Source organism: Fusarium proliferatum (genome assembly GCF_900067095.1).
Source record: "Fusarium proliferatum ET1 genome assembly, contig: FPRO_scaffold004, whole genome shotgun sequence".
Lineage (NCBI taxonomy): Eukaryota > Fungi > Ascomycota > Sordariomycetes > Hypocreales > Nectriaceae > Fusarium > Fusarium proliferatum.
This window is the reverse complement of record NW_022194793.1, coordinates 3719487-3746498: the sequence shown is the minus strand read 5'-3', so window position 1 is coordinate 3746498 and position 27012 is coordinate 3719487. Positions and strand designations below refer to the sequence as shown.

The window sequence follows — 27012 nt, the reverse complement described above, 5'->3', positions numbered from 1 at the left end:
CGAGGTTCCCCCTTGAGGTTGTCAAGGCAATCGCCTAGGAGATCGGATCCGATAAGGTGACGATGCGCTTAAGCCCATGGAGCGACTTCATAGGCATGGGAATGAACGACTTTTCCCCGACCTTCACTTACATCATCCAGCATCTCCGCGCCCTGGACATTGGATTCCTTGACCTGATCGAGGCACGTATCCGAGGAAATGACGATGCCAATTGCGGCGGAGATAACAATGTGTCTTTCGCAGTCAACGCCTGGGGGCAAGCAAGCGCCCGTTGTGATTATTGGTGGTTTCAATGGCGAGTCTAAAAGGCTGTCGACGAGAATTACAAGGACTACAAGCTGGCTATCGCTTTGGTCACCACTGGACGAGCAACCCTTATCTGCCCTTCCGTATAAAGGCGAACATTCCACTTGTCAATTATGACCGTCCAACCTTTTACGCGCCAAAGAGGAGTAAAAAGGTAATGGCGATTGGGCGTTTAGTGATGGGTTCTTAGAATCAAGCAGCACTATCCCAACTGCCCGGCAGATTTAACTATAGATCTAGTAGATCTTCTATGGTATAGCTATTTATAGATTCTGACTTTTGAGATAAATGCCTACTATAGGGGCCTTATTGTTTAAGCCTTTATATGAAAAGTTAAAAGCTCGATGGCCTCATAAGGCTGACGGCAAGGGCAAAAGAAAATTAAAAAAAAAAATAGCTATTTATACTTTCTTCTTTAGTGACACCGCACAGACTCATCTTCAATTCGTTAGAACACGACGAGTCTCCTATCCTGCCCGACTTTCGAAACACAGAAGCCTCATACGATGGCTCAACTAATACCGAAACGGGCAACACGGCCAATCTTGCATAACGTACATTGACCGTTACCCCCTCTGTTACGGAGTTTACACAGTGTTCTATCAAGTCTGTAGAGGGGTCCAGCAAGCCCTCGAAGGTACAAGTTTTTGGGAGCTATGGGCATCTCGATAACACCTATCTGATGTATTTGATTTCAGGCCTGAAGCGTCAAGCCACGCTAGATGGCGCAGGAGCGAAGATGAAACAAATCTTAAGTTGAGAAGATAATGATAGACGACAAAGCAATATACTACTTAGGTACTAGAACACTATTACCTTGGGTAAGGGGCTTATAATGCTTATCACGTAGCAGAGCTGGTACAATCTGACTCACCCATCCAATAATCTGTAGTGCCCTAAAGCTAATCTTACAGTCAGTGAACATAGAATGAACCTGCATGCTTTACTCACTAGCAGACTTATGAAAGGTACTCGATACCGACCAAGGCCCATATCCAACCGAAGCACCTCCTGAGTTACTGTAAGAATCAAAATGTTCCTCTATGTGCTTCGTGGCGCCCGTGAATTTGATAGTCGTATCGGCGGCTACAATGAAGGAAGTTGGGTAGGCTGGAAATTGGCTACATATCGCAATATCAGCGGCGTTCTGCTCCTTGATCATCTTCTGGAGTAGAATTGGGCCTGGGCTCAGGTTGACTCCCTTTGCAACCTCGATGTTGACACCACTAAAGAGCTCACCAAAAAGTTAAGGGCGGTTGATATTGATAACGAGGGCGGAGAAAGAAATGCTCACGTCGCAGCCTGCCATGTCCGACTGCATGGATTTGTGCGATTCGTCATGGGTATATGACCCGCCGACCGACCAAAGCCCAAAGCCCAAAGCCAACCGAACCTCCAATCTTCATACCCCACTCTGACTCTTTGGAATGATTACTGACATCTGAAGCAGAGTAGGAAAAGGTGATGTTTGTCCATGGGTCTGCGTCTTGTGCAATCAGAGGCCGGTCCGAAGGAGATTTGAAAACCGGATTGGCCATCTCCGAACCTCGAGCTGCCAGCGTTGTACCTGCTAGCTCTCCATTGTTCTCAGCCGGAGCTGTTGCAGACACAAGTACCGGTACGCTTGTGGCATTGTTTGTATCGTCTCTAGCCTTGGCTACGCGTAGCGACTTGAGCCTATCCAGCTCCTGCTTAATTGTGGTTTCTTTTCTGTCGAACCAGTTGAGCGCCGATTTGAGTGTACTCATTCCAAGCTTGCTGGTTTGTTTTCTTCTGGTCTTGAGCAGCCTGAAGCTTTTGTTGGGCGTTAAGGACTTCCTTTTGGGCTTTCCCATGGGTCTCCCGGCTTGCCTTGCTGAAGATTATAGATAACGCCAACCAAGGCCGCTTGTTTCTCGTACAAGCTTGTCATAGCAGCTTCGACTTTGGCTTTACTGTCCTCAAGGCTCTGCGACAGAGGTAAGCACCCGCCACTGGGTACTGTGGCTTTCCATCCTTGTCCTTATCAACTAGTGAGCTTGCCAGCTCGTAAGACCTCAAGAGGCTCTCAAGTCGGGCTATTTCACTGTCCAACTGAGCCAGTGTGTACGTGCCGTTACGTGCCGTTACGTGCGTACCAGTCTTCCGCTTTGCGTTTGCAGTACGTAGCCCACTTGTTGGGGTGAGACTGACCCCATAGACCTCGCTGGAGCCAGTTGCATCGGGGATTGTAGAGTTGCGTAGTGACTCTTTGCTGTCTTCAATGGGCTCATAGTTGTACAGAGAGTTCCCCCTAGACTCGCCAACTCTTGATGATGCGCGGCTTCTACGCGTTAATTGTAATGCTGCAGGTCCTAGCGGGCCTATGAGGAGGCCTTTTCTTTTTCTGGGCACTGACATTCTTTTCGTTTTACCAAGTTCTCTGGTGATTTGAGCTCTCAGCTAAAGGCCTCAATCGAAAACAACACATTACACTACCAAAGATAGACAAGTAGCAGAAGTATGCAATAACATCGAGTTGATCTTTCTAACAAGACTTCACCCACTATTGAAACATAGCAGCAGCGCCCCTCCGAAAGTTTGAACTCATTGAATATCAAGGAAACCATTGCACAGCCCCGTTTCGGTTCTGCCGCAAGTCGATATAGCAATACTCAAGGTTAATATAACGATTTAGCTGTTCATGTTCTCCTCTTCAATAACCCTTGCATTGGTATTTTGTCCACGATGCTTGCCTTAGACCAGCCTCGCAAGTCCTATTCTTATTCTTGAACAGCTTGTATAACTCTCGAAAACCGCCATTGAGAACATTAAACTATCGGTAGTAGTAATAGATTCTGGATGCAGTTTGGACACATCGATGTCCTGAGTAAAGTCTCTGATCAAACTGCGTTGCTAATATACCTCCAGGACGATAAATGTTCTGCTCCTTTAATCAGCCTCAGCACCTTGAGCGCCACACAAGTCTTCGCAGTAGTAAGTAAACTATAAACTAATGAGTATTTTCCAAGTTATGTTGCTCTTCTCGATCTTACCTCATCGCCGCCTATGTGGCCGTCAGCCGAGGTGCATATAGTTCCATCCTAGTGATAATCAGCCAGAAAAGCAGTTAAGCTTGGCGCAGCCCAGACTTACAAAAGTACAATCAGGGCATGTGTTCCACCACTCACTACCCTTATCTCGCGCCTTATAATAATCGCAAGCGCACTTGGTAGCATCGGTGAGAACTTCATAAGTAGTCTGCCAGTTGTAGCTTGGGCTGAACGGTGTTCCGCCTACGGGAGACGACATCCTGTTGGACACACAGGCAGCAGCCTTATGGGTAGCAGCGTAAGCACTATTAAAGGCATTAGCTTGCTCGAAAGAAGATGTCGAGGGTCTGTGCAGATATTACGAACCCGCTGACGGCCATGAAGGCCACTGTGAAGAGAGAAATTTGCATGATGGATAGGATATAAGGAGTAATGATAGTTTGAGGAGGACGAGCTGGCGAGTTGAATTTCTACGGTGGAAAAACTTAGATCTTTATGCAACTTGTCTCTATTCTTTATTCGATGTAATTCTTGCCGGCCCGAGAAGAGTTCCTGCAAGAGCTGAAGATACAAGGCTATGCGACAAGTTGACAGCTCGTTGATCCCAAACAGGACATTCGTGAACCGATCGTCGGTGAACCCGTATATCGGCAGTTGAGTTGGTATAATTTTCGCGCCTATGATGTTTCACGAATTCGATAGATTCATGTCATGATTCAAGAACCCAGTGTCGCAGAATCCAACGTCTTTCGTTATACGAGCGGCTGAGGCTATTAGTTTGGTCGCCCCACCGATGAACTAACTGCAATCGTGACTTGATCATCGTCAGCCCTGGGGGAACATGAGACGATTCTCCACTTAGGAACTACAGATCTCACGCCAGAAAGGGCAAGTGCGTTATTTACGTATCCAATTTTAAAGTTTATTAAGATAAGGATTGACATCATACCCAGAAGCTGTCAAACGCGCGGGTTGACGTAGCACGCTTAATCCGTTTACCGAGGATTTCTTAGAGGGGCGTTGGACTTGGTGCTGTAGGACAATGAGAAAGTCGGTAGTTGATACTTCCAGGAATAAGACCAAACATTTGATCGTTAAGTTTGCGTATCTCGCTCGAACATAAATACTTGGCTGTTTCCTACTTAGCCAAGAGCAAGTCAATCACACCAACACACACAATCACATTCTCCCTCTTCTCTCCTATCAAACTTATTCTGATATTCTTTACAAGATGCATTACTTCAACCTCATCTATGCTTTGCTCATCTCCGCCACTGGTGCGGTTCCCTTGGAAGATTCTCCCTTCCCAGGAGCCATCAGGTGGACTCCCAGCCATCAGATTCAGCCTGGAGATGTCATTGTTCCGGTGAATGATGTTTGTAAGTTGCCATTCCGGAGACTGTTTCAAGAACAAATGCTGAGAACCTGATAGCCTACATCGTTAAGGAGGAGACCTATCTCTCCAAGCTCAAAGCTGAAGGCATCAAGATTGGTGCTCCCAAGCTGGACCCGTCTTGGACCTCCTACAACAGCACTGACCTGCTCAAGCCCAAGTACCCCAAAGCACCAAAGGGCCACTTTGGGAAGCGAGACGACTGCAGTGGCACCTTCTACATCACCACCGACAAGACTGAGACCTTTGTCGACTGGGACGTGCAAATGTCGCCTGTCGTCTGCGCCAATGGGGACATGGACATCAGCGTGTCTTCAGGCTACAGCGTTTCCAACACCGTTGGAGGCAGTGCTGGAGTCGATCTCACCTTCGTCAAGGACAAGCTGGCTGGGTCTCTCGGCATCGACTACAGCCGCACCTGGACCACGCAGACCTCAGTCATCACCAAGGCTACAATCAAGGACGGTAACTGTGGTGTCATGATTACCAAGCCTCTCACCACTCGCCGTTCTGGTCGTCAGTTCCAGGGTTGCATTGGATCTGCCACCGAGATTGGTACTTGGTACGCCGATAGCCGTGGTGAAGGAAGCTATAACGGCATCACTTGGATTGAAGGGGCCATCTCTGCGTGTTCCAAGCCTGGTAGCAACCCTCCCCTGTCTCGCTGCAACGGAGAGGGCAACTTCCGATAGGCGAGGAGAAAGTGGAAGAGTGATAAGTGGCGAGACGACGGTTCCGACTTTGGTGGCATTGTTTCTGTGCTTTCAACGAGGGACTCTGAGAGGGAAGGTATCTTGTATCACCTCAGTGGCTGTAATCGACCGTACGCTGAGGTGCAATTATTGGGCAAATCTGATGACTTATATAACCCTATTGATGGTACCGTTGGATACAGAGCAGCCAGGGAAAAATTGACGAATTTTGACTATGTGCGATTCTATAACCATGACGGAATATCCTTGCTAAGGTAGCTTTCTTTGCCTCAAGGCTAAGAAGAAACCTTAATCACAGCTCGTCCCAGGAGACTGCCCTCCTGAAGCATATCACAGAATTTATCAATGTCATGCAGAGTCCCCTTAGTTAAAATCGGATGGATCAATCCCCTCGCTACAAAGTCAAGTGCTTCATCGGCTTCCCTTTTGGTGCCAACAAGACTCCCAACAATGTTTAACCTCTTCCCGATGACCAGCGCAGCCATCGTTCCAGCCATAACAGCGGGATGGTTTGGAATGCCAAGTGCCTGTAGAACATGTGACTAAATGCACTTGTAAATGAGTGAGAGTACTTACTACCAGTGTTCCTCGGACCCTTAGAGTATGTGGCGCGATATCATATGCCTCCTTCGAGGGGGTGGCCAGCAGAACCCCGTGGGCCCCATAGGTAGTGATTCTCGTTACCTCGGCCACGACATCACTGCAAGAATCAATAAAGGCGTCGGCTCCTAATCTGCGACATGTTTCTTCTTTTTCCCTCCCCTTGTCAACAGCGATTACCTTGATTCCCATGGCTTTTGCATACTGCAGCGCAAAATGTCCTACACCTCCACCCGCGCCGAGGATGATAAGCCACTCTCCAGGCTTGACAGCAGCACGTTTACAAGCCGCGTACGCCGAGAAGCCTCCGCACATGATTGGACCAGCCTCTTCATCCTTGACCCCGTCTGGTATCTTGTTAGTGTAACGCCCATCAGCGACACAGTACTCCTGAAAGGTGCCCGCTACATCGACGGCATGGTGGACGGCTTTTGGGCAATGAACCTCATCCAAGCCGTTGGTGCACATCTCGCAGACGCCGCAGGTTGAACCAACCCACTTCACCGCAGCCCGATCGCCAACTTTCCAAATGGCAGAAACATCATCGCCGACAGCCACAACTACTCCCGCTCCTTCATGACCCGCGATGCCGAGTGACGAGGGAGCCATGGGAGGCATCATCCCATCGTAAGAAGCCCATTCGTCGCGAAGCAAGCATTTATCCGATGCGCAAAGACCGCTCCAGTTGATCTTGACGAGGATTTGATGGGAGGCTGGCCGAGGGACAGGGATAGTCTTCACGAAGACTTTTGCACCAGGGCCTGAGCCATCTCGAACAGCTGCTTGCTGAGTCTGAGGGATGTCATGATTTGCACCGATCGACATAATGTTCTGGCAATGAAATCATGTAAATAGGAGAGTGATGAATAGCTTTTTTAATAGTTATTTATCTTAACCTACAGCATAAACTCATAAGCTCTACTTCTAGACATTCCTGATATATGCCTCAATTGACTTTCTTACATAACCCGGATGGCAGCCGGATCCGGGATCCGGATGGCGGACGGACGAAACCAGCAAACTGGACTTTAGCACGGAGCAGAAGTCCGTGAAAGGACCACTACGCTTTACTTAATTCTATTAGCAAATACCTTAGCTCCGAACTCGGAACTTCGACAATTGCGAGCCCCTTATCATCCTGGTGATATTATATCCACCCGACGGGCCATTAGTCTCTCCGTCGACAATACAAGCACGGGTTCGGCCGAACTCGTAGCAGTCTACTGACTGAGAGACGGTCTGTCTTCTGCATGCCCTGCTGTCATATTCCGGCGTTACTGTGAAAAGCCAGCCAAGAATGACCCGACAACTACACCAGTTTGTGTATGTACGGCAATGCTAAAAGATATAACCTAAGATGTAAGGATGATGAATTGTGAGATAAAGAAGAGAAGGGCAAGCATTAAACCTCGTTGCCAGTAGGCAATGAACATACAGAGTGTAGTAGTCAGTCAAGCATGGAACTCTGGTATTGACAATATTCTGATGCATTAAAGTATATCTCGATTTCCTGTCCGTTATCAAGCTCCACGTAGCCCCAAGTCTACCATAACAGCGTGACTACTGACATAACTCGTAAACCGATCAAGGGCTTCCACCTTGGCCTCCTTATCCACCAACCTAACCTCGTACTTCTTAAACAAATATGCGAGAATGTAGTGCATCTCTGCATATGCCAAGTTCTGTCCGAGACAACTCCGTATGCCTTTGGAGAACGAACACATATTGGCATCAAGAGCCTTCCCTCCAGCACCAAGCCAACGATCAGGATTAAACGTATCGGCGTCCTCGCCCCAGAGCTCCTTGCTGAAGTTCATGGTGTAAGCTGACATGCCAATGACACTACCCGGAGGAACGACCTGGCCATCCACGACTAGAGGCGGCCCGTTGCTGGGGACAACCCGCGGAAGTCTCCCCGGTGCGGCAATGGCAAACCGTACTGCTTCACGGACTGAAGCATTGAGATACTCAATCTGTTCCAAGTCCACCAAGGGCGGCAAGCTCTCTGCATTAATAGCACGAGCATCCAAGGCTTCTACAAGCCTCCTACTGACCCGGCTGTTCTTAGCGATCTGACTGATAGCTACTGCTAGAGAATATGCTGTGGTATCAGATCCTGCTACAAGGAGGTCGCATGCTTCAGCTCCCATCTCTTGTTCACCAAGATCCGAGAGGCTAGAAAAGATAGTGCCATAAGAAGACTGTGGTGGATTTCTTTTAAAGTTGCTCGCAGCCGCATAGCACGCATCATAGATCGTGAACATGAGGCGAATCTCCTTGCTCGCAGCCTTAGCGATTGTCGGGGGGAAACTGGTCATGATCTTTCGAAAAGTCGGCTTGTACATGAACTTCCAAAGAACCTTGGAAAGGGCGTCGAACGTCCTGAGGAAGTCCCCATTGAACCCCTGATCGCTCTTCTCAAGCTGTCCAAGCGGCTTTCCAAGACTGTAGTGAGAAATAATATCGACAGTGGTGCATCGTACGGCGTTGAAGATGTTGTAAGGGCCTTCTTGACTATCAATGCGTCTTCCGAGCTCTTCAATCTTCTCCTTGAGTAAGCCTTCTAGCTGCCCAATAGCACGGCGGGAAAAGAATGGGTTCAGACGACGTCGTCGCTCCTTGTGAAGACTGGGAATATGTTCGGCAAAGACACTGTGCGGAGTATTGAAGCCGGCATAGAATGCGTCGTGTTTGATGTAAGTTGAACTTTGGTTGTATATATCCTTGTACAGTTTGACATCGTCGATGTGTAGTTCGTTAGGGCCGATTCGGATCGCTCTCGAATCTGTTTTGTTACCGGTAAGTGAGAGGAGGCAAGAAAGGTAGTAAAGAGTAAGACTCACTGTATTTCTCATGTAAATCTTTGAATACATGTTCAGGATTTCCTTGCTCAGAAACACGAAGCAGCCAATTCTGTGATAGGGAGGCTTCCTTGGGGCCGGGGAATTTGGCCAGCGGGTGAAAGTGAACTTTGTAGAGTCTGTCAATAGCTGCGTACAAGAAATATACAACAGCAGACACTACTGCAAAGCCAATCATAAAGGTGTTTTTATCTTGATGGCCAAGAAGCTCTTGTGCATGGGCAAGGATGCCGGCCAGTGGCTGATCCATCTTTTGACGTTGATAGACCTGCGGTTGAAAAATGGTGGTATGGAATGGACGACAGTAATTAGGTGAGGTGCTATTATTGAACAATCGAATTCTGGGTTGTCTGGAAGGGAAACAGCAGCCTTTTAACTTGCTGAGATGTATCAAGTGAGATGCCTGCATATCTAGGACCGCTCTTGTATTGATCATACCAGAGAAACCTCCATGCCATATTGAACAACGTCACAGTGGATCGGAAGCCTTTCGGTATGGCAACAAACGGATGTACTACCGGGTGTCCCCCGGCCCGATGGATTCAGCTTGCACAAATGACCAGCATTCACCCCGCTTATGTCTCTATTCTTGGCGTCTCGGGTGAGATGTGGATGTACCAACTCCCCAAGTTTCATAACGAGGAATATCAGTGGTGCCAGTATCGAGATGGGTTTATGTACACAACTGTCTTTCATCAGGCGGCTGCCCCTATGCCTGCTTTGACTGATCTGATGGGCTGATAGCCTATGCTTGAATTACGTATCACTCGTCGACATGCCAAATAATTGAACTAGTAGCCAATTAATACTTAGATCATTTGCTGCTTGAGAACAACTCTTCTTACCCTTACAGGCCGTGTAGTATTCAGATTACGTATTATAATCTAAAGAATTAAAGTACTGATGATATATATAGTACACAGTATGTCCCATGCACACCTTTTTCGAACGTATGTCATCAGCTTGAACCCAATCAATTAACATATTAAGACAAGTAAATACAGAGCCCAATTGAATGAGAGAGTCCACAACCAGATACCTTTGTAATCGAAACAGCTTTTGGCTCAGCCTATTACCGGGGGTGCAATAGACCTAACAATCGGATCCCAGCTCCCCGGGCCGGGACAGCTTTCGCCTTTTCGCATTTCTATCCGGGATATACGACAGTCAGTTACTAAGTCCATTGTCATCAGGTGGGGTCTGAGCACTCTCAATATTTACTGGGACCCTCACCCTACATTCTCAAGTCCCTCGATCTACCATAAATCAACAAAACCATCATCTGTTCTACTCTCGCACACAATCATCATGGGTAATTTCAGAGTCTGCATAGTCGGCGGCGGTCTAGCAGGCTCACTGCTAGCTAACGGGCTCATCAACAATGGAGTTGACACAATAGTCTTTGAAAGAGACGAAGAAAGTCTAAAGAGAGAAGGATACCAGATCCGTCTCGGTGACCCTGCGTTAACTGGCCTGGCCTCATGCCTGACTGAGTCACAGTTGGAATCTATTGTGCAAAGGCTCGGGAGATACTCCGGCTCTTCCAAGACAGCACCAAGTATCTGCAACACCAAGTTCCAGACCATTCTGGACCTGTCGGCACTGCCGACTTACTCCAAGTCATCGGCCATCAATCGCGTTGTTCTGCGTGACTTGCTTCTCGAACCCGTCGTTGCCAAGGGGAAGGTCAAGTTCGGCAAGCAGTTCTCACATTACGAGATTGTCGAAAATGGAACTGGTGGGAGTGAAAGTGTCAAAGTGAACTTCAAAGATGGCTCATCAGAGTATTGTGACATTCTGGTCGCTGCAGATGGTAGCGGATCAAAGGTTAGTGAGCCTTGCTTAATCACCCCTTTCATCAATATGTAGATGCTCAAGTCCTTTTCTTCTTTTCTTTTTAGATAAACAAACAAATCGGAGCAAAGAATATCGTGGACCTGAAAAGCCATCTGTCCTTTCTGTCAAAAGGAAATGCGACCAAGGCACGACTGCGCCAGCTGCCCCCTCGTCTTTTGAATGGGCCAATTCTGGTGTTCAAGAACGGCATTTCTCTCTACTATGCGCGTTAGATGCCACTGACCCTTATACCCTACCATTTTAGCAACTGACATTATGCAGTTTACTTGCCGGCTTCTCAACAGAAGCGCGTGAATCAACAGCAAGATGGCGATTTTGACTTTGACGAGAACCAAGCATCATTCTACTGGGGTTTGTCTGTTCCCCGCGAGCTGTGTCCCTTTGAAGACACGTATGATATCCCAGACAGGCGACAGTTCTGTCTCGACATAGTACGCGATTGGGCTCCAGAATAGTAAGATTCGGGCCCCCATTGCTTACCCACCGATTACTGACTCATCTTCAATAGCCACGTCATGCTCTCTGCTGGAGCCGGTGATGAAGATAACATCACAGTGACAATGCTCCGGGCTAGCACTAAACTCCCCAAAAACTGGCGGCAGCGACTTCAGGCACAGAATGGCAATAACCCAGAAGAGGGCCATCCACGGGTATGGCTCGTGGGCGACGCTGTACATGCCATGCAGCCAAACCGGCAAGTCGGGTTCACGATTTACATGCAAGAATCCACTAACAAGGCGCTAGGGGAATGGGCGGAAACCAAGCGATGAGAGATGTTGCCGACATATTGCCCGAGTTGCTTGCATTGAACAGGGCGGCCGAGGCTAGCCCGCCATTGAGCACTAAGGAGATCGAGTTTAGGTGCAACGCATACGAGAAGAAGATGATTGACCGTTCTTTTGCTTGGGTCGCCAAGAGCGGAGGCACGACCCAACCGGTAAGTCGGCGCCTGTCTTTTCCCGTTGTTGAAGATCGTGCTTGTTCTGATTGTGTCAAAGACCGTCGACCTCGATGGATTTCTGGGCAGTATTATATCCTTCTTGGCGGGCTTGCTGTTACCTGTAGCAACTATCTTGTACAAGGCTTTGAAAAGAGCTGAGCAGTAGATGTAGTCACAGAGTCGGATATGGAGCTGAGATATTGAGGGGAGCTGATTTGTGGTCCGGACTTTCGCGATACCGAGACGGGGGCCGGACTTTGACAAAGGCCGGCAATGCCGTGGTGATGGGGGGATGAATTGCGGGGTACCCCGTATTTATCTGGGGTATGACATGGTTGCAGTGCAGGGGGGGGGACACCGTAGCAACTCTAGATGCTGTAACCATACTGAACTTTCACTCGCATATACCTGTCATCTATCTTGATAGAGTTTCCAAGTTTAAATTCGTATCGTGTGCGTCGCGCAGTGTAAATATCTTGATAGGTAATTATATCTGTAGTTTAACAAGGAGTTGGTTAGCTAGTTGTGGCCCAATGCCTGACATACAACTCGCTAGTGACTGGTCAGTTAGCTAGTCTACAGCCCACTATCCCCGCATTTTAACACGGGGGGGATCTTTGTCGGCAGTGAATTTATATAACCCTCCGAAGTACGTGCGTACGTACGCTGTAGTCTAGACAAGTGTCGGTTCTCGCATTTTCAACACCTCCTGCGTCACATTCACAAGCCCATATAAGAAGAATTCATACAGTATGCCTACCAAGAGGCTGAGTGATAACATGCGCCGTCGCTGTGCCGCAGCATGCGAGAGCTGCAAACGCCGAAAAGAGCGATGCGATGGCAATTTGCCTTGCCGGCGATGCGCCATCCGACAGATCGCCTCAGAGTGTCGCTATTCAGCCCCAAAACGTCGCCCATCCACCTCCCCACGCCAAAGTGTCAGGACAGACCCAAGAGACCCTCCAGAACCACTGGCAGACATGCTGCTGAACTACTCCATCGACCTACCACTTGAGCAGACGGCGAGCCAGTTTGAGGACTCATTTCTAAACATTGGCGCCCCATTCCCCGATACCTATCGGGTAGCGGAGAACGACCACCAAGGATCCGTGCATTTCGGAGATGCCGCCAATGAATGCTTCCTTCAGCAGATCCGTCAGCTCGTTTCTCGAATACTGGGGCCGTGTGCCTTTGTCGAGCAGCCGATACAATATCATACCAACCATGATCCCTCGTGTCCGGTTTCCGTGTCCGATCCCCCACCAAAGCCCAGCTCTCTCCATGCGAAGCAACTGGTTCGTTGGGGTATACAGGCAACAAGTCACTTGCTGGGTGCTTTGGACGAATCAGAGGTTAAGTCGCAAGTAGACGCCTGGCTGCAGCAAGACGAAGACGCTGCAACCCTCTCCTCCGCAATCTGCTACTTGATCCTCGCGAATGGCGCGCTAACCTGCCCGGAAGACGAAGATGCCACTGCGGAAGCGTATTACACATATGCGAAATATCTGACGAATTCGAAATCGGGCCAAGGTCCAAATCTCTCGGCGATCCTGTGCCACAACTTGATCGCTTTCTACCAGATAAACTCAGGGCGAAGAGACGCCGCCTATCACTCCATCGGGGTTGCGTGCCGACTTGCGTGCGCTATGGGCATCCATAAAGTGAACCAGTCGCAACACATGAGTCACGCTGATTCTGCTTTCCGTGAACGTCTTTGGAAAGCGCTGCGACTGTTTGATACTTTCGCCAGCGGTTCCTTGGGTCGACCAATCTGCACCTACGAGACTCGCAACACCAAGGCCGAGAAGGGCTATTCTTCCGCCATCGACATGGCCGCTATTCTCGAAGCTGTCCTGAGGGAGGTCTACGGGCGCTCCAAGGTTTCAAGACACTTCATCGCAAGTATGACGCAGGAGCATCGCTCATGGGCATCTCGCATGACTTCAGGCCTGAAGACTGATGGGCTAGAGTGCGCGGAACCAGCACAAGGCTACGAGTCAGTATCAACACTGGCATCCTCCAATATGAGACAGTCATACTACTGGTCGATTATGCTGCTGACCCGGCCTCTTCTCCTTGATCGAGCGGCGTCAAGAGCAATGCGTGGAGGTACCAGTGACAGCAGCTATCGAGACGTACAAGGGACGGCAACACCATCACATCCCGACACGGCTCTTGTGTATGCTTCAGCCGACTCTGCTGTACGTGTCGTTCGTTTGCTTCAGAGCTTTCTCGCAAGAGACGACTTACCCAAGCGGTTACCTTTCCCGGTCCACTCTGCTTTCACTGCTGCTCTGACCTTAGGTGTTGCTACCTTTGCAGATTTGGACCATGTTTTTCCCCTGTTATCGAATTTAGCCACTGCAGGCCAGTTGCTCCAGAGGCTTGAAAAGCATGATAATATCGCGAGGTACTACTTTCAGGTAGTGCAGCAGCTCCAATCTGCATGTGAAGAGTATGTGGAACAGCGGAATAACCGTATCGTTGAGAAACAGAGCCATTTAGTGGGCGAGCTTTTCGGACGTCTCCAAGAAAAGCCACCTCCACCAAAACACAAACGTCGGAGGATGGACAGTGAATGGGCTGATGAAATCGCTACGGCCCAGGAGGTGCAAACCCCATCAGCTTCTCTGTCTACGGTCTCTTTGACGGAAGATTCTGCCCTAGCAGTTGACCTTGGTAGTGTCGGTGGAGATCCCCACGATCTATCGTTGGACTTGTTTCAAGATTCGTCGTTACTCGACATGTCTCATATCGAAGATACCTCAGATGTAGGTAGTATGGTCTTTTCTAGCTTGAGCTGGTTTCAGTAGCCGCGACGAGAAGAATATTCTAATATTATAGGATGATGTTATTTCTTAACACTAGTTAATTCACACAGTAGTTCTTGATTACATCTCCACACTAGACATCCAGCGTGTACACTTTTCCAAGCTGCGTGTCAATGACTGTAGCTGCTGTCTCCTGTTGGAGCATCTGCTTTGCGGCATTCACATCCACTCTGAGAGGCTTGATGATGCTTGAAAATATCAGCAGTGTAACAAGGTCGAAAAGTAGAATCTTACCTCGGATCATGCAGGCAGAAATAAATGCTGGCAGGTTCACCGAGCCACTTTGCCTGCTTGACAAGGAATTCGGCTGCTGAGCCTTGGAACGGTCTCCCATCAAGATTCGCTCGACCGCCAGCTCCCATGATAGCAACTATAGGCTTGGGGGTCACACACTGGGCGATGCCTTGATACACGCCTAAGTGACTGTTGAACAAGATGCTTTTCCCGTCAGCGACAAAATTATACATCAGCTGGCCGCCATCAAAGTGCGACATGACATGCTTTCGACGATCTTGTACATAATCAGCAAAAGCACGCGTCCCTGGGTCCATGCTCTCCTCGGGCATAAACTCCTTCATTCTAAAAAGACCAAATTGCATCAGTCTGGTAATGTCCAAGGTGCAGTCATACGGGGTGACCTCTCCTGTAAACCTCTCTGCGGTGTCAAATTCTTCAGGGAGGTCGTGGGGAGTGATTGCAGGAATTAAAGAGTGCAGTGACGGCCAGACGTGGACTGCGGCTGTGGCATACTGGACGTGCGGCATAGGAGGCGCTGTCGGTGGTGCTGGAGCTCGATCAATTAGACCCTCCGCAGCCTTTCTGAGGGTCTCCTTGCTGAATAAGGGCACTCTTTCACCACCGCTGACAGGGATCAACTGTGCGTCGGGGACCCCCGCATCTCGGAGGCATCTGATAGCCTCGCCGTTGGCAATTATTGTTGCCCCTGTTCTCAGGGCAAGTTGGTCCGCGCCAGGGAGGCTTCATGAGTATTAGAACCTGATGTAACTGAAATGTTTGCTCAGACCTACTGATCGAAGTGGGCGTGCGAGATGACTATGTAATCTAGTTCTGTTACGTCCTTAAGCTCGAGGTATCTTTTTAGACCCTCCGGTTTGTCGAGCCAAGTATCGTGGAATATGGTCAAGCCCTTCCATTTCAGCCGGAATGTAGTTGTTCCTATTTCGTTTCAATCAGTCCTGACTCCATCCATTGGGCGCCAAGTATGCTCAAAGTAGACTGAGATGGTTGGCGGAGATTTCAAGAAGCATACCGAAGAACTCCAAAGTCGCTTTTGTCACCATGATGACTTATAGACTTCTCAGAAAGGTTTGTGCGGAAAGGAGATACCTTGTTTTTAGCTGACAAGGCTTTGCGATATGGTGGTTTCAAAACTATCCCAACGCTGTTGTGACTTTGTCCATGCCTAAGAGACGATCAAATTCATTGTATTAATATAGAGGATCAGTGACCCTCTGTTGAGACCCGGTGGAGGCGGGGCGATTCCGATCCGACCGGCTTCCGGGCTTCCGGCCCAGGGCTTCGAGCCGAATTGCCAATGAATCCGAAGAACACTAATTCCAAGAATCCGATACAACTTTAAATGCAAAGGAGTAAATTTCTCACCCAGCAGAAGTGTACGATCATTAAATACTGAATCCTTTTCGGCTTCTTCACCAGGGGCGTACCAATTTGACAACATCCATCGCCATTATCCAGGTCTATACCATTCAGACTTCACATCGCGAGAAGTAATCCAAGTTACACCTATCAATCACTTTTCTCACTCACGTTAGTATGGAAAAACCCGGCAATTGGGTGCCTGAGCGGGAAGGCCCTTCTTTCCAGCCCCGAAAACTCAAGGTTGTTTGCATAGGTGCCGGGTATGCAGGGCTGATGCTCTCGTATCAGTACAAGCATGGAGACTCGCCCTTGGACCAGTTCATTGACCTGAAAATCTACGACAAAAATGATGACGTCGGAGGAACTTGGCTGGTCAATAAATATCCCGGGGTTGCATGCGATGTTCCCGCGCACATCTACACTTTCCCCTTTGAGCCGAATCCTTCTTGGAGTCAGTTTTATGCTACAGGCCCAGAGATATGGAGCTACATCAAGAACACGTCTGATAAGTATAAGCTTCAAGAGCCCGTTGTACTCAACTCTGAAGTCATATCCTCTGTCTGGGACGACGGCGCTGGTAAGTGGCACTTGGAGATCCAGCATGGTCAAAGCCGTGAGATCACACACGAGGAAGCAGACCTAGTCATCAACGCCACGGGCTTCCTCAGCAAATGGACCTGGCCCAGGATACCTGGGCTGGAAAGGTTCAAGGGGAAGCTGGTTCATACAGCTGCATGGGATACAAGCCTCGACTGGTCCGGCAAGACAGTGGCCATCATCGGCAACGGTTCTTCCGCTGTGCAAGTCCTTCCACAAATGCAAGCTACCGCAGCCAGGATCGTCAACTATGCCCGAAGCCCGCTTTGGATCAGTAGCGCATTCGCATCCGAGTTTACCCCCGAGGGCAAGAACTTCACCTACACTAATGAGGAGATCCAAGCATTCAAGGATGATGAGGAGATGTTCTTCCAGCTCCGGCATAGTATTGAGCACTCCTTCAATAAGTTCTTCAAGGTTTCCATCAAGGACAGTCCAGAGCAGCAAGGCGCGTTTCAGCTATTCAAGTCAAAGATGGAAGAGGCACTCAACCATGATCCTGATCTGTGCGCCAGGCTCATCCCGACATTTCAAGTTGGCTGTCGGCGATTGTCTCCCGGTGAGAACTATCTCCAGGCACTGCAACAAGATAACGTCACCCTCCAGGATGAACCCATTCAGGAGATTGTTGAAGGTGGAATTCGCAGCCTCACAAAGACGGAAGAGTTTGATATCATTGTTTGCGCAACAGGGTTTGATGTCAGTTTTGTTCCGGGATTCAAAGTCGTGGGTCAGAACGGTATCTCGCTCGCTGAGCAGTGGAAGGATGCTCCAGAGGCGTACTTTGGGGTATTTGCGGCAAACATGCCCAACTTCTTTACTATCAATGGTCCAAACACACCTCTGGCGCACGGAAGCTTACTGGCTGTTATGTCGTTCACGGTAGACTACATCGCAAGATGGGTCCGGAAGATATCAACACAGAATATCAAGTAGGTTATAACTCGTGTCTATGCAGAACTCATGCTGACTGGCTATCACTCCATCCAGGTCCGTCCAGGTTCGCCAGGATGCATTAGATGACTTCAATGTCTATACTCAAGAGCTGATGAAGAAGACTGTTTGGACTGGTGACTGTCGGTCCTGGTTCAAGAAAGGAAAGGCCGACGGTAGGGTAACAGCTATGTACCCGGGCAGTGTGATCCACTACAAGGAAATACTAGACGAGTTTAGAACCGAGGACTTCGTGTTTGCGTACACTGGCGGGAACCGGTTCCAGTTTATGGGCAACGGCTTGACTTTTAGAGAGGAGAATGATGGCGACTTGGCATGGTATATGCGGAAATAGATTTACTAGAACTCGCTCAGCCTCAGGCTTGAGCTTTACACCGACCATAGTGATGTGCCACAATTCCTCATATAATGCCTCCTAAGATACGCATGCTACTGTGTTACTGTTACATAAAGATTACTGGATAGTTCTTGATCTATCAATTGATCACTCTACTCAATCGACCTAAACTTATGTGTTATTGAAATCAACGCATGGCTCATCAATGCTAAGCTGGCCGAGGATTCGCTGGCCCTCAAGTCCATCCAACGGCCAGTGTTCACCAATACTTAGGTTAGTGAGACAAAAGCAGTCAATCGACTCACTTTCACCTCCATCTTCACTGTGTAGCTAAAGAAACATCGAACGGTTAACAAGTCAGTTTGTATTTCTGCGAAGTGGAGATCTGAAAAAGTCTACAAGTCATGATGCCCCCTACAGAATATCCTTCAGATAGGCCAGCTGTGCCTTGACGTTTTCTTCAAAGACCTCGCCATGATAAGGATCAAAGTGCCCAGAACCCTTCAAAATAGCCAGCTTCTTGGGCTCATAAGCCAGCGCATATGCCTTGAGCTGAGTAAATGTTGGTGCACACATGTCATTTTCGGCAGAGACCAAGAGGAGTGGTGTCGGAGCAATGCGATGCATAAAAGCCAGAGGTTCAAATGCGATCATGTTAAGAAGTGTTTGGGGGGTGACATTGGGGGACCAAGGTAGCTTATCCTTATCCAAAGCTTTGATGAAATCGCAGAGATTCTCATCCTGAATGAGAGCTTTGGTGTCTTGCTGAAGACTCTCGTCGGGAGTCTCGGCAAACAGCTTGATCAGTGGGACAGGCTTGCCTGCTTTGAGCTGTTGTCGGCTGCTGTACAGGGATCCAATCAATGGTGCGAGGTGTGAACTAAGTAGTTCGCCGGATACAAAGGGAACCTGCGAAATCACGGCTCGGATACGCTTGTCGAATGCCGCAGCGTGTAGAACGGAACCGCCGCACATGCTAGTGCCCCAGTAGACAATCCTGGAGGCATCAACCTCGTCCAACGAGGCAACGAAGTCAAAGGCATCCGAGTAGTCGCGGGCAGTCTGAATGGGGTTTGTCTCGTTCCGGGGAACACCGTCGCTTGCACCCCAGTTACGGTGGTCAAAGAGCAAGACTCCATAGCCAGCGGCTTGGAACCGCTGGGCAAAGTTGGGGCAGAACTGCTCCTTCAAACCAGCCAGCTAGAAAACAGATCAGTAAACAACCAGGATAGCTCTACCGGTCGGGAGAACTCACTCCGTTTGCCATGATAATGCATGGGCGCTTTCCATCTCCACTGGCGGTGTAGAACCAACCCCTAAGGGTTAGTCCGTCAACAGTGGGGAACTCAACGTCTCGACGACCTGGTGACATTTTTCGATGGGATCCTAGATATAAACAAATATTGACACTTGGGATAAACTAGCTGTGTACTGGAAGATTGATAAGAAAAAATGACTCCTTGAGAGCAAACTGCGCTTGTTAAGTAGTATTTGGTTACTGAGCTACTAGCATAGATAGGTCAGTCTATCGGCTTGAGAAAGAGGGTCTCCGGATTTCGGATCGGATCTTGGCCAACGTGTTCCGATACCGAAACATAAATTTAGGACATATCTCTCTTGGTCTGTATGTCTGGACTTGTAAGTATCGAGCTTGATAGAAGAGAATACGTCATCACCGTGCGTAGTGTGAGTTGAAGAATTGAGTTCGAAATTTGGAGATTGTACGTTACATCAACCCTTCTCTGTAACGATATTGTAGTATGATGTCTGACTTGAACCACATGTATCATTTTGTATCGAGACTTATAGCTCAAAGCTTAGATCAGCGCGGGCAGATGAAGAAGAACTCAACTTAATGACCCCATCCCACGCTGAGAAAACTCTCAGTCTCACAGATGCCGCGAGTCATAAAAATTAGCTTCTCAAGGGTCTGTTTTGTTTTAATACATGTAATCCACTTCAGATGGGGATCGATACCCACCTTTCATCAAAACGGGTATCAAGCTACGTAAGCTGAAGGTCGAAACCAAACAGCGAGGTTACGATCTGCGGTTTTGAGTTTAACTGGTATCAATGCTTCGTTTATCCACCAAGTGCATCATCTGTTTTTAGCTTTGCAAACTGGATCAGATGTCTTGGCAGTAAACATACGGTAAGGAAGGCCGTGACAGTTATTCGTAATGTTCTGGAAACGAATCAAGCTTGAAGTACTTAAGTCCTAGCTTGGTGCTCAAGCTGCTTCTTGTCTGAGTTGCTATCAAACTTCACCTTATCACTCAAATCCAGATATCGATCAATTGGCACTATGCATTTCTCTAGCCTCTTCGTCTTGGCAGCTGCCTTTATGCCTTTCGTCGCTGCTGATGACTGCGTGCCGCGAAGCACGCCTTGTGTAAGTGGACATCATGTGCGAAGAGAATTCGCATTTACTTATAGTGAATAACAGTCTCCGATCGCAGTCTGCAACAGCATGACTGGCCTTAACGTATGTGGTACAACAGAGCATGCTAGCCAATGTTCTACAATGGTTGTTCCTGACAATGATTCTGGATCTGTTTCGGTAAGTTTCAAGGAACTCAAGGCTCATGGATCAGTGAGGAAGCTAATGGTCTAAAAGTGCCAGTGCTGCAAAGCCTGATAGGAGGTCATATAAGCTTGCTAGTTCAGATTGCCCTAGTACAATAAGATTCCATCGTTATTATAGTTTACTGAATATCGATTGACTAATTATTTGACATGCTGTCGCTGTCACGAAGGAGGTGCGTAGAGCGCCGCCAGTCCGTCAGCCTCAATATAAAGCATTGATTGGCCGCCTCTGTAACCATCAAAGCGTAGGCGCCGTCTTAGTCCTTCTCGTTCCTCCGATGTTCAATACACTCAATATCGGTCGCCTCAACCTGCTTCTCGGGTGCGCCCTCCGAGTGCTTCTCGAACACTTCAGAGATCTCTTCGAGGGATCGGTTCTATAAACCTAGTCAGCCAGTTCAATGATTGAAAGAAACGACGAAAGACTTACCTTGGTCTCCGGAAACATAAAGAAGACTATGATGAGAACAATGCAAAGCCAAACGCAGTACACGATATAATACTTCCAACCAAGATTCTTCAGCCCAATGGGGTTAACGAACTGGTTGAAGAAACTAGCTCCTTTGATGGATCCCATGAGAAGTGCGATACCCTTGGCGCGAATGTTGAAGGGGAGGATCTCCACGGGGTATGCGACAGCCAGTGGGTTCCAGCAGATGTTGTACGAAGAAGCGAAGAAGATGACGCAAGTGAGAATTCCCGTACCGGTGGCCTCTGACTTGGTCCTTGCAAAGACACTGCCGGTGATGGTCCAAGCGACCATGCCAGCTAGCATGCATGAAGTTGCGACGACGAAGAGAGGGCGACGACCGACTCGATTTACGAGGTTGGCACCAGTCATGGCCACGATCATGTTCCAGATCTGAAGGATACCGTTGATAAGAGTGATATCTTCCTGTGAGTTGATACCAATCGATCGAAGGACGGGAGCAATATAGTAAGACTAGATAGATTAGTGAGTTACTTATAAAATAAGGAGCAGGCTGACTTACCACCAAGCCATTGCCAGACCACTGGGGAAAGAAAGCACAGCAAATAACGAGGAAAGTTCGATGTCTATTAGCCTTGGTCTGGACCAACTCCTTCCAGGACCTCGATCCAGCCAGCTCAAGTTGAAGCGCAGTGCGAATCTCTTCAAACTCAGCGGCAACAAATGCAGAGTCTTGGTCACCATTGGCATGGTACTTGATCAGAATATCACGGGCCTCGTCATGGCGGTCTTGACCTACCAGCCATCGAGGACTTTCGGGGAGAAACCAGAGTCCTATGAGGTTGATGATGGCGGGGAGCGCTTGAAGAGCTGTAGGGAGTCTCCAAGACCATTCTGAGTTGATGCGATAAGTGCCGTATGTCGTCCATGCTGCGATGATAGACTATAGAGGTTAACTACCTTATTCCGAGTCTCTTGGGGGCATTATGCTTACTCCCAAGTACCAGAGCGTGTTATACATCGATGTCAAGGTCGTTCGCGATTCGGGATGGGCCAGTTCGGCGGCGAGCATGGGAGCAGAACTAGACGCGATGGTGATTCCGAGACCGATCAAGAATCGTGAAGCCATATACATGGGCGCTGCAGATAGCGTTAGCTTCACTTCCGAAGGGTGCCGAGGAAGACTGACTGTTGATGCTCGCGGTCTGAATGATGGTCGAAAGAACAACAATGACATCGCCGACAGCCATGGCCCATCGTCTTCCATGATGGTCAGATATCCAAGCGGCGGGGATTGTTCCGAATACGGCGCCGAGAGGAAGAATAGCATTCATAATACCAAGAAGAGAGCCTTGGGGGTGGTTGAAGTCTAAACGCCCATGGTTAGCTACAACGAACATCTATAGAAGTGAGATGCTAACAATTCTGCCATCGATCAACTCCCTGGATGCCATTCATGAGACTTGAGTCATATCCCATTGCAGCACTGACAATCAGAGAGCCAGGAATGAGAAGGAGATACAGCCTCAGAAGGCTAGGGTTCTTGAAGAGCGAAGTTGAAGCTGGAGCGGTCATGACGGCGAAGGTGATGGTTGACGATGATACTTGGAGAACTGCTGATGATCTGCAACTCAGTCTGGGGTGCTGCCTTTTTATGATCGTTTCAAACCGAAGAATTAGCACTCATCGTGAAGTACCGAGACGTCAGTTGACTCAAGATCCCGACGCGTTCCAAAAATCTGGATCGTGCATTGTTACCCCATCTGGGGTAGCTGACTGCTGAATCTTCTCCGCAAGATTCTATTAGCGAGCTGAGCACAAGACAAGCACTAGCTCGCAGTGGAGATTAGGAGTTCATGATGTCGGCTCACACACCGAAATGCCCCGGCCAATCAGGTATTGAGGGCGGAGAAGCAGTGTGTCGGCGCCACAGCCGAATTGCCCCGATGAGGCCCAAGCGACGGACTTACCCTATTCTGGATGTTGAGGGATTGAAGAGAATGGACCTGGACCAGCGAGCAGCCCCGACCTGCCCCGGAGTCAAACCGGGGACCCCGTCTTTCGTGGCAAGATGTTCCTACTATTCTATTCCTTTTTAGATATCATCTTCCAAGATGTCTCGTACGTTTGTACCCTTGAGATCAACAGCCCCTTAACATCGAGCTTCATACCCTTTTATCAAGCATTGACTTGCAATTGCACAATCAAGCACGATGGGCTCAATTGATCGCGACCTCTCCTCCGAGCTGTCATTAGAGGATGCCGTGAACCTCCTCTCAGGCCATGACTTCTGGCATACTCGCACCAATGAAGCCCTCGGCCTAGGATCACTCAAGTTCTCTGATGGGCCCAATGGCGTCAGAGGCGAAGACTGGATCAATGGAGCGCCATCTACAGCAATTCCGTGCGGGACAGCTCTAGGTGCCTCTTTTGATGTCGAATTGGCGACAAAGCTGGCTGGTGTTCTCGCGAGAGAGTGTAAGCGCAAAGGAGTGCATGGACTCCTGGCTCCAACCATGAACATCCATCGCTACCCCTTGTGTAAGTACTATCAGGTGGCTACCCGTGCTTTAGCTGACTTTGTAGGTGGTCGAAACTTTGAGTCTTATAGCGAAGATCCTTTGCTCAGTGGCCTCATCGCTGCATCTTTCGTCAAGGGTCTTCAAGCCCAGGGCATTGCCACTAGCCCAAAGCATTTCCTAGCCAACGAGGCAGAGAACGGTCGACGATGGAGTAACAGCGTTATCGAAGAGCGAGCATTGAGGGAGATATATCTCGAACCGTTTAGAATTGTTGTTGAACAGGCCGATCCATGGTGCATCATGACTGCGTAAGTCACAGGCTGCCCGTTCTAGGAGATGATATCGCTAACCTGAGACTACTACAGATATAACTCTGTCAACGGCTCGTTCTGCTCCGAATCTCAGAGCCTTCTCTCCATCCTCCGCGACGAATGGCGATACAACGGTGCGGTCATTTCAGACTGGTTCGGAACCTACAGTACAACTGATGCCTTCAACGCTGGTCTCGACCTCGAGATGCCAGGCCCGACCAAGTTTCGCGAATACAAAAAGGTGTTAGAAGCTCTAAAGAGGGGAGAAGTACAGAATAAACAGATCAAAGAATCAGCAGCGAGGGTCATCGATCTTCTTCGAAAGACTGGCCGTGTTGGAGAACCTGGTTTCCCACCGCCACTGAAAGCCGAAGAACCAGACTATGTCGAGGATGTAGTTTCCAGGTCGTTGATACGACAGGCTGCTGAGTCAAGCATGGTGCTTCTGAAGAATGAAGGAGATACACTTCCACTTGTTGATCGAGATACCAGACTCGCTGTGTTTGGACATCATGCGATCGAACCGTCTCTATTTGGAGGAGGATCTGCAAGTCTCAAGGTGCCATATGCATCAACTCCATGGGAAGCTCTCCAGAAGACCTATAGAAATGCGACACTTGGAGCTGGCGTCGCTGTCAACAGACTTGTGCCACTTCCGAACGAATCCGGCCTCCATATTGACAACATCACGCTGCATTGGTACAACGGAGATCAACCCTCTCCACAACAGCTCTTCCACTCTCAAGAGTTGAAAGACACTTTGTACATGCTTGTTGAGCATGCGCCAGATGGCCTGCTAGATCGCTCTGACTTTTGCATAAGCATGAACTTCGAGCTTGTCGCACAAAAGACGGGGCCATACAACCTTAGTTTGAGCGGCCCGGGTAGCGCAAAGTGCCTGTTGGATGACAGAGCTGTCCTTGACGTTGAACGAGATCTCAATATTTCTACCGAGGACTTCCTCTTTGATCGCTCAAAACTAGAAGTCCGTCGAGAGGAACCGCTACATTTGGAAGCAGGTCGAAGGTACAAGTTTGAGGTTCTCAGCTGGTCTTCGAAGCACAAGGCTCAGAATGTGAACCGTGAGTTCTTCATTCAGGGTTGTCGACTTGGTCTTGCACTCGCTAGCGATGATGATATCGCTTTGGCTAGGGCAGAAAGGCTCGCAGAGACTGTTGACACTGCTCTAGTTATTGTCGGTACTGGTACAGAATGGGAATCCGAGGGATTCGACCGTGTGAGCATGAAGCTCCCACGTCGACAAGATGAGCTTATCCTTCGTGTCGCCAAGGCATGCCACGGCCGGACAATCGTGGTTGTCAATGCCGGGTCACCCATTGACACGAGTTCTTGGATTGATGAAGTCGACGCCGTCATTTATGCGTGGTTTCCTGGTATGGAGTTCGGCAGTGCGCTTGCTAGAATTATATCTGGAGACGCATCGCCGTGCGCGAGACTTCCAACTACGTTTTGGGACACAGTGGAAGATTATCCAGCTGGTAATGTTGAGAGTCTGATGACTTCTGAAAAGGAGATCCATTATCGCGAGGGCATCTACGTCGGGTACCGTCAACCGTCACTCGAGACGTACAGCCCGCGATTCGCCTTTGGCCATGGCTTGTCATACAGCGTATTCAGTTGTTCTGTCAAAAGCCCTACCAACTTGACGTTTGATCCCATTCAGGCAGCAGTCAAAGTAATTCTTGAAGTTCAGAATACTGGCGCCGTGGCTGCGAGTGAAACCATTCTCCTCTTCATTGAAGCTTCGGAGCCAACGACACCGAGACCGAGGGTAGAGCTACGAACATTTGCAAAGACTGCGATTCTGGAGCCGGGAGCTTCGCAAGATCTGGAATTCTGTTTAACAGCTCAGGGCTTCTCGTATTGGGATGTCCAAGATCACCTTTGGCGTGTTGACGCGGGAAATTATAGGTTTCGTATGGCTGGACCGCGTGGAGTCGGGGAATGGAAGGAAATTAATGATGTTGTTGTCAGAGTTGATGAAGGATTTACCATAGAGTAGATTATAGCACATGTTTCCGAACCTCTATATTTATATCTGTGCTAGAAATGTCTTTTAATTGTTTACAGATGATGCCACCACCAACAAGCAATCACAACAATAGCAGCACTTCAAAAGACCATTCTCCTCTTTCAATTAATGATAGAACTACTCGGAGATTACTACTACACAGCGTTCTTCCACTGCACCTTCTCCACTTCATCTTGGCCTGTCATGAAGCGAATACTGTTCTCAAGAATGACTCTCAAGACCTCCATCTCCTTCTCATCCCGAGGTCCATACATCATCAGGTAGGTACTAGCAATAGCGTATTTGTTCTTGACCCATGAGGTCTCTGGGACAGAGAGTCTATGTCTCTCGGCCCAGCCCTTCTCAATGATCACGCGAGCGTCTGCCGGTGACAGGTATAGGTGGACCGATAAATCAGGGTGAGCATGTCCCAGTTCGCCTCTCGCTATAATCGCTGTCTGAGGTAGACGCTCGGGCCGTGACTCCAGGAGCTTGTGTGAAACGAAGAGCGCATTGTGGTGGCGTTCATATAGTGACTTCCTGGTCTCGAGGATCGAGGGGTGTTGTCGTGCGGCATTGGCGAAGAGGTTCTCGATGTACTAAGAAACAAGATTAGTCAAGTTAGAACGGCCGAAAGCAGCAGAGGCCGAGGACATACGGTTCTCATACGCGTGGGCGCATGCTGCGATAATTGACGATGAGGAGCAATGCCACCAAGCAGCGCCCGATCTCCTTGCCGTCTAGGTAGGCCCTTGATCTCAGGATGGCTTCCCTCTGTGGGATAGTCGGCAACATAAGTCGCACCTGACTTGCTAAGCGCAAAAGGACGGATGCCAAAGGTGATCCACGCCCATCCTTTGACATTGTAAGGGGGACCACCAGGGCCGAGGGCGAGGTAATCGCGATAGTCTTTAATGCACCATGCTGCGAACACTACTAGAGCCGCAGCTCCAGAAGTGGTAGCGAGGAGGAAGGGACGCTGATGAAGTGCGCGCTCCAGCATTGTCTTGATTATCTGGAGATCGGCCATGGTAATAGGTTCAAGCCTGGTAACGTGAGAAGTAGACGGACATCCCGACTAGTTTGCGGTTGAGCTTCGTTATGTACTTGA

At 49.0% G+C, this 27012-nt stretch overlaps 14 protein-coding genes across 14 annotated transcripts; 6 read left to right on the top strand and 8 right to left on the bottom strand.

Annotated features, from left to right (window-relative positions):
• Nucleotides 1-68: 68 nt before the first annotated feature.
• Nucleotides 69-2685, bottom strand: FPRO_05413 (uncharacterized protein; the record flags this gene model as incomplete). Its single annotated transcript, XM_031231028.1, is given in 7 exon segments — nucleotides 69-379; nucleotides 714-881; nucleotides 1181-1192; nucleotides 1258-1532; nucleotides 1546-1621; nucleotides 1715-2161; nucleotides 2274-2685. The coding sequence occupies 7 exon segments, from the start codon at nucleotides 2683-2685 to the stop codon at nucleotides 69-71; spliced, it is 1701 nt and encodes a 566-aa protein (XP_031081106.1).
• A 531-nt stretch (nucleotides 2686-3216) lies between these two features.
• FPRO_05412 (uncharacterized protein) lies at nucleotides 3217-3727 on the bottom strand (the record flags this gene model as incomplete). Its single annotated transcript, XM_031231026.1, has 4 exons — nucleotides 3217-3270; nucleotides 3321-3368; nucleotides 3421-3622; nucleotides 3684-3727. The coding sequence occupies 4 exons, from the start codon at nucleotides 3725-3727 to the stop codon at nucleotides 3217-3219; spliced, it is 348 nt and encodes a 115-aa protein (XP_031081105.1).
• An 821-nt stretch (nucleotides 3728-4548) lies between these two features.
• FPRO_05411 (uncharacterized protein) lies at nucleotides 4549-5402 on the top strand (the record flags this gene model as incomplete). The annotated part of the gene is made up of 2 exons (XM_031231025.1): nucleotides 4549-4696; nucleotides 4750-5402. 2 exons carry the CDS (start codon nucleotides 4549-4551, stop codon nucleotides 5400-5402), a joined length of 801 nt encoding a protein of 266 aa, XP_031081104.1.
• Nucleotides 5403-5698: 296 nt separating this feature from the next.
• Nucleotides 5699-6848, bottom strand: FPRO_05410 (uncharacterized protein; the record flags this gene model as incomplete). The annotated part of the gene is made up of 2 exons (XM_031231024.1): nucleotides 5699-5950; nucleotides 6000-6848. The coding sequence occupies 2 exons, from the start codon at nucleotides 6846-6848 to the stop codon at nucleotides 5699-5701; spliced, it is 1101 nt and encodes a 366-aa protein (XP_031081103.1).
• Nucleotides 6849-7543: 695 nt separating this feature from the next.
• On the bottom strand, nucleotides 7544-9134 carry FPRO_05409 (uncharacterized protein; the record flags this gene model as incomplete). Its single annotated transcript, XM_031231023.1, has 2 exons — nucleotides 7544-8808; nucleotides 8867-9134. 2 exons carry the CDS (start codon nucleotides 9132-9134, stop codon nucleotides 7544-7546), a joined length of 1533 nt encoding a protein of 510 aa, XP_031081102.1.
• A 1058-nt stretch (nucleotides 9135-10192) lies between these two features.
• On the top strand, nucleotides 10193-11847 carry FPRO_05408 (uncharacterized protein; the record flags this gene model as incomplete). The annotated part of the gene is made up of 6 exons (XM_031231022.1): nucleotides 10193-10711; nucleotides 10786-10948; nucleotides 11003-11195; nucleotides 11250-11444; nucleotides 11486-11678; nucleotides 11740-11847. The coding sequence occupies 6 exons, from the start codon at nucleotides 10193-10195 to the stop codon at nucleotides 11845-11847; spliced, it is 1371 nt and encodes a 456-aa protein (XP_031081101.1).
• Nucleotides 11848-12433: 586 nt separating this feature from the next.
• Nucleotides 12434-14494, top strand: FPRO_05407 (uncharacterized protein; the record flags this gene model as incomplete). Its single annotated transcript, XM_031231021.1, has 1 exon — nucleotides 12434-14494. One exon carries the CDS (start codon nucleotides 12434-12436, stop codon nucleotides 14492-14494), a length of 2061 nt encoding a protein of 686 aa, XP_031081100.1.
• A 91-nt stretch (nucleotides 14495-14585) lies between these two features.
• Nucleotides 14586-15813, bottom strand: FPRO_05406 (uncharacterized protein; the record flags this gene model as incomplete). Its single annotated transcript, XM_031231020.1, has 4 exons — nucleotides 14586-14700; nucleotides 14747-15490; nucleotides 15541-15688; nucleotides 15783-15813. 4 exons carry the CDS (start codon nucleotides 15811-15813, stop codon nucleotides 14586-14588), a joined length of 1038 nt encoding a protein of 345 aa, XP_031081099.1.
• Nucleotides 15814-16306: 493 nt separating this feature from the next.
• Nucleotides 16307-18017, top strand: FPRO_05405 (monooxygenase family protein; the record flags this gene model as incomplete). Its single annotated transcript, XM_031231019.1, has 2 exons — nucleotides 16307-17661; nucleotides 17720-18017. 2 exons carry the CDS (start codon nucleotides 16307-16309, stop codon nucleotides 18015-18017), a joined length of 1653 nt encoding a protein of 550 aa, XP_031081098.1.
• A 417-nt stretch (nucleotides 18018-18434) lies between these two features.
• Nucleotides 18435-19392, bottom strand: FPRO_05404 (uncharacterized protein; the record flags this gene model as incomplete). The annotated part of the gene is made up of 2 exons (XM_031231018.1): nucleotides 18435-19220; nucleotides 19276-19392. 2 exons carry the CDS (start codon nucleotides 19390-19392, stop codon nucleotides 18435-18437), a joined length of 903 nt encoding a protein of 300 aa, XP_031081097.1.
• A 933-nt stretch (nucleotides 19393-20325) lies between these two features.
• FPRO_05403 (uncharacterized protein) lies at nucleotides 20326-20658 on the top strand (the record flags this gene model as incomplete). Its single annotated transcript, XM_031231017.1, has 3 exons — nucleotides 20326-20412; nucleotides 20467-20580; nucleotides 20638-20658. The coding sequence occupies 3 exons, from the start codon at nucleotides 20326-20328 to the stop codon at nucleotides 20656-20658; spliced, it is 222 nt and encodes a 73-aa protein (XP_031081096.1).
• Nucleotides 20659-20863: 205 nt separating this feature from the next.
• On the bottom strand, nucleotides 20864-22611 carry FPRO_05402 (uncharacterized protein; the record flags this gene model as incomplete). Its single annotated transcript, XM_031231015.1, has 6 exons — nucleotides 20864-20983; nucleotides 21037-21549; nucleotides 21599-21979; nucleotides 22031-22176; nucleotides 22226-22405; nucleotides 22458-22611. The coding sequence occupies 6 exons, from the start codon at nucleotides 22609-22611 to the stop codon at nucleotides 20864-20866; spliced, it is 1494 nt and encodes a 497-aa protein (XP_031081095.1).
• Nucleotides 22612-23249: 638 nt separating this feature from the next.
• FPRO_05401 (uncharacterized protein) lies at nucleotides 23250-25892 on the top strand (the record flags this gene model as incomplete). Its single annotated transcript, XM_031231014.1, has 3 exons — nucleotides 23250-23577; nucleotides 23623-23866; nucleotides 23924-25892. The coding sequence occupies 3 exons, from the start codon at nucleotides 23250-23252 to the stop codon at nucleotides 25890-25892; spliced, it is 2541 nt and encodes an 846-aa protein (XP_031081094.1).
• Nucleotides 25893-26056: 164 nt separating this feature from the next.
• On the bottom strand, nucleotides 26057-26931 carry FPRO_05400 (uncharacterized protein; the record flags this gene model as incomplete). Its single annotated transcript, XM_031231013.1, has 2 exons — nucleotides 26057-26500; nucleotides 26560-26931. 2 exons carry the CDS (start codon nucleotides 26929-26931, stop codon nucleotides 26057-26059), a joined length of 816 nt encoding a protein of 271 aa, XP_031081093.1.
• Nucleotides 26932-27012: the final 81 nt, after the last annotated feature.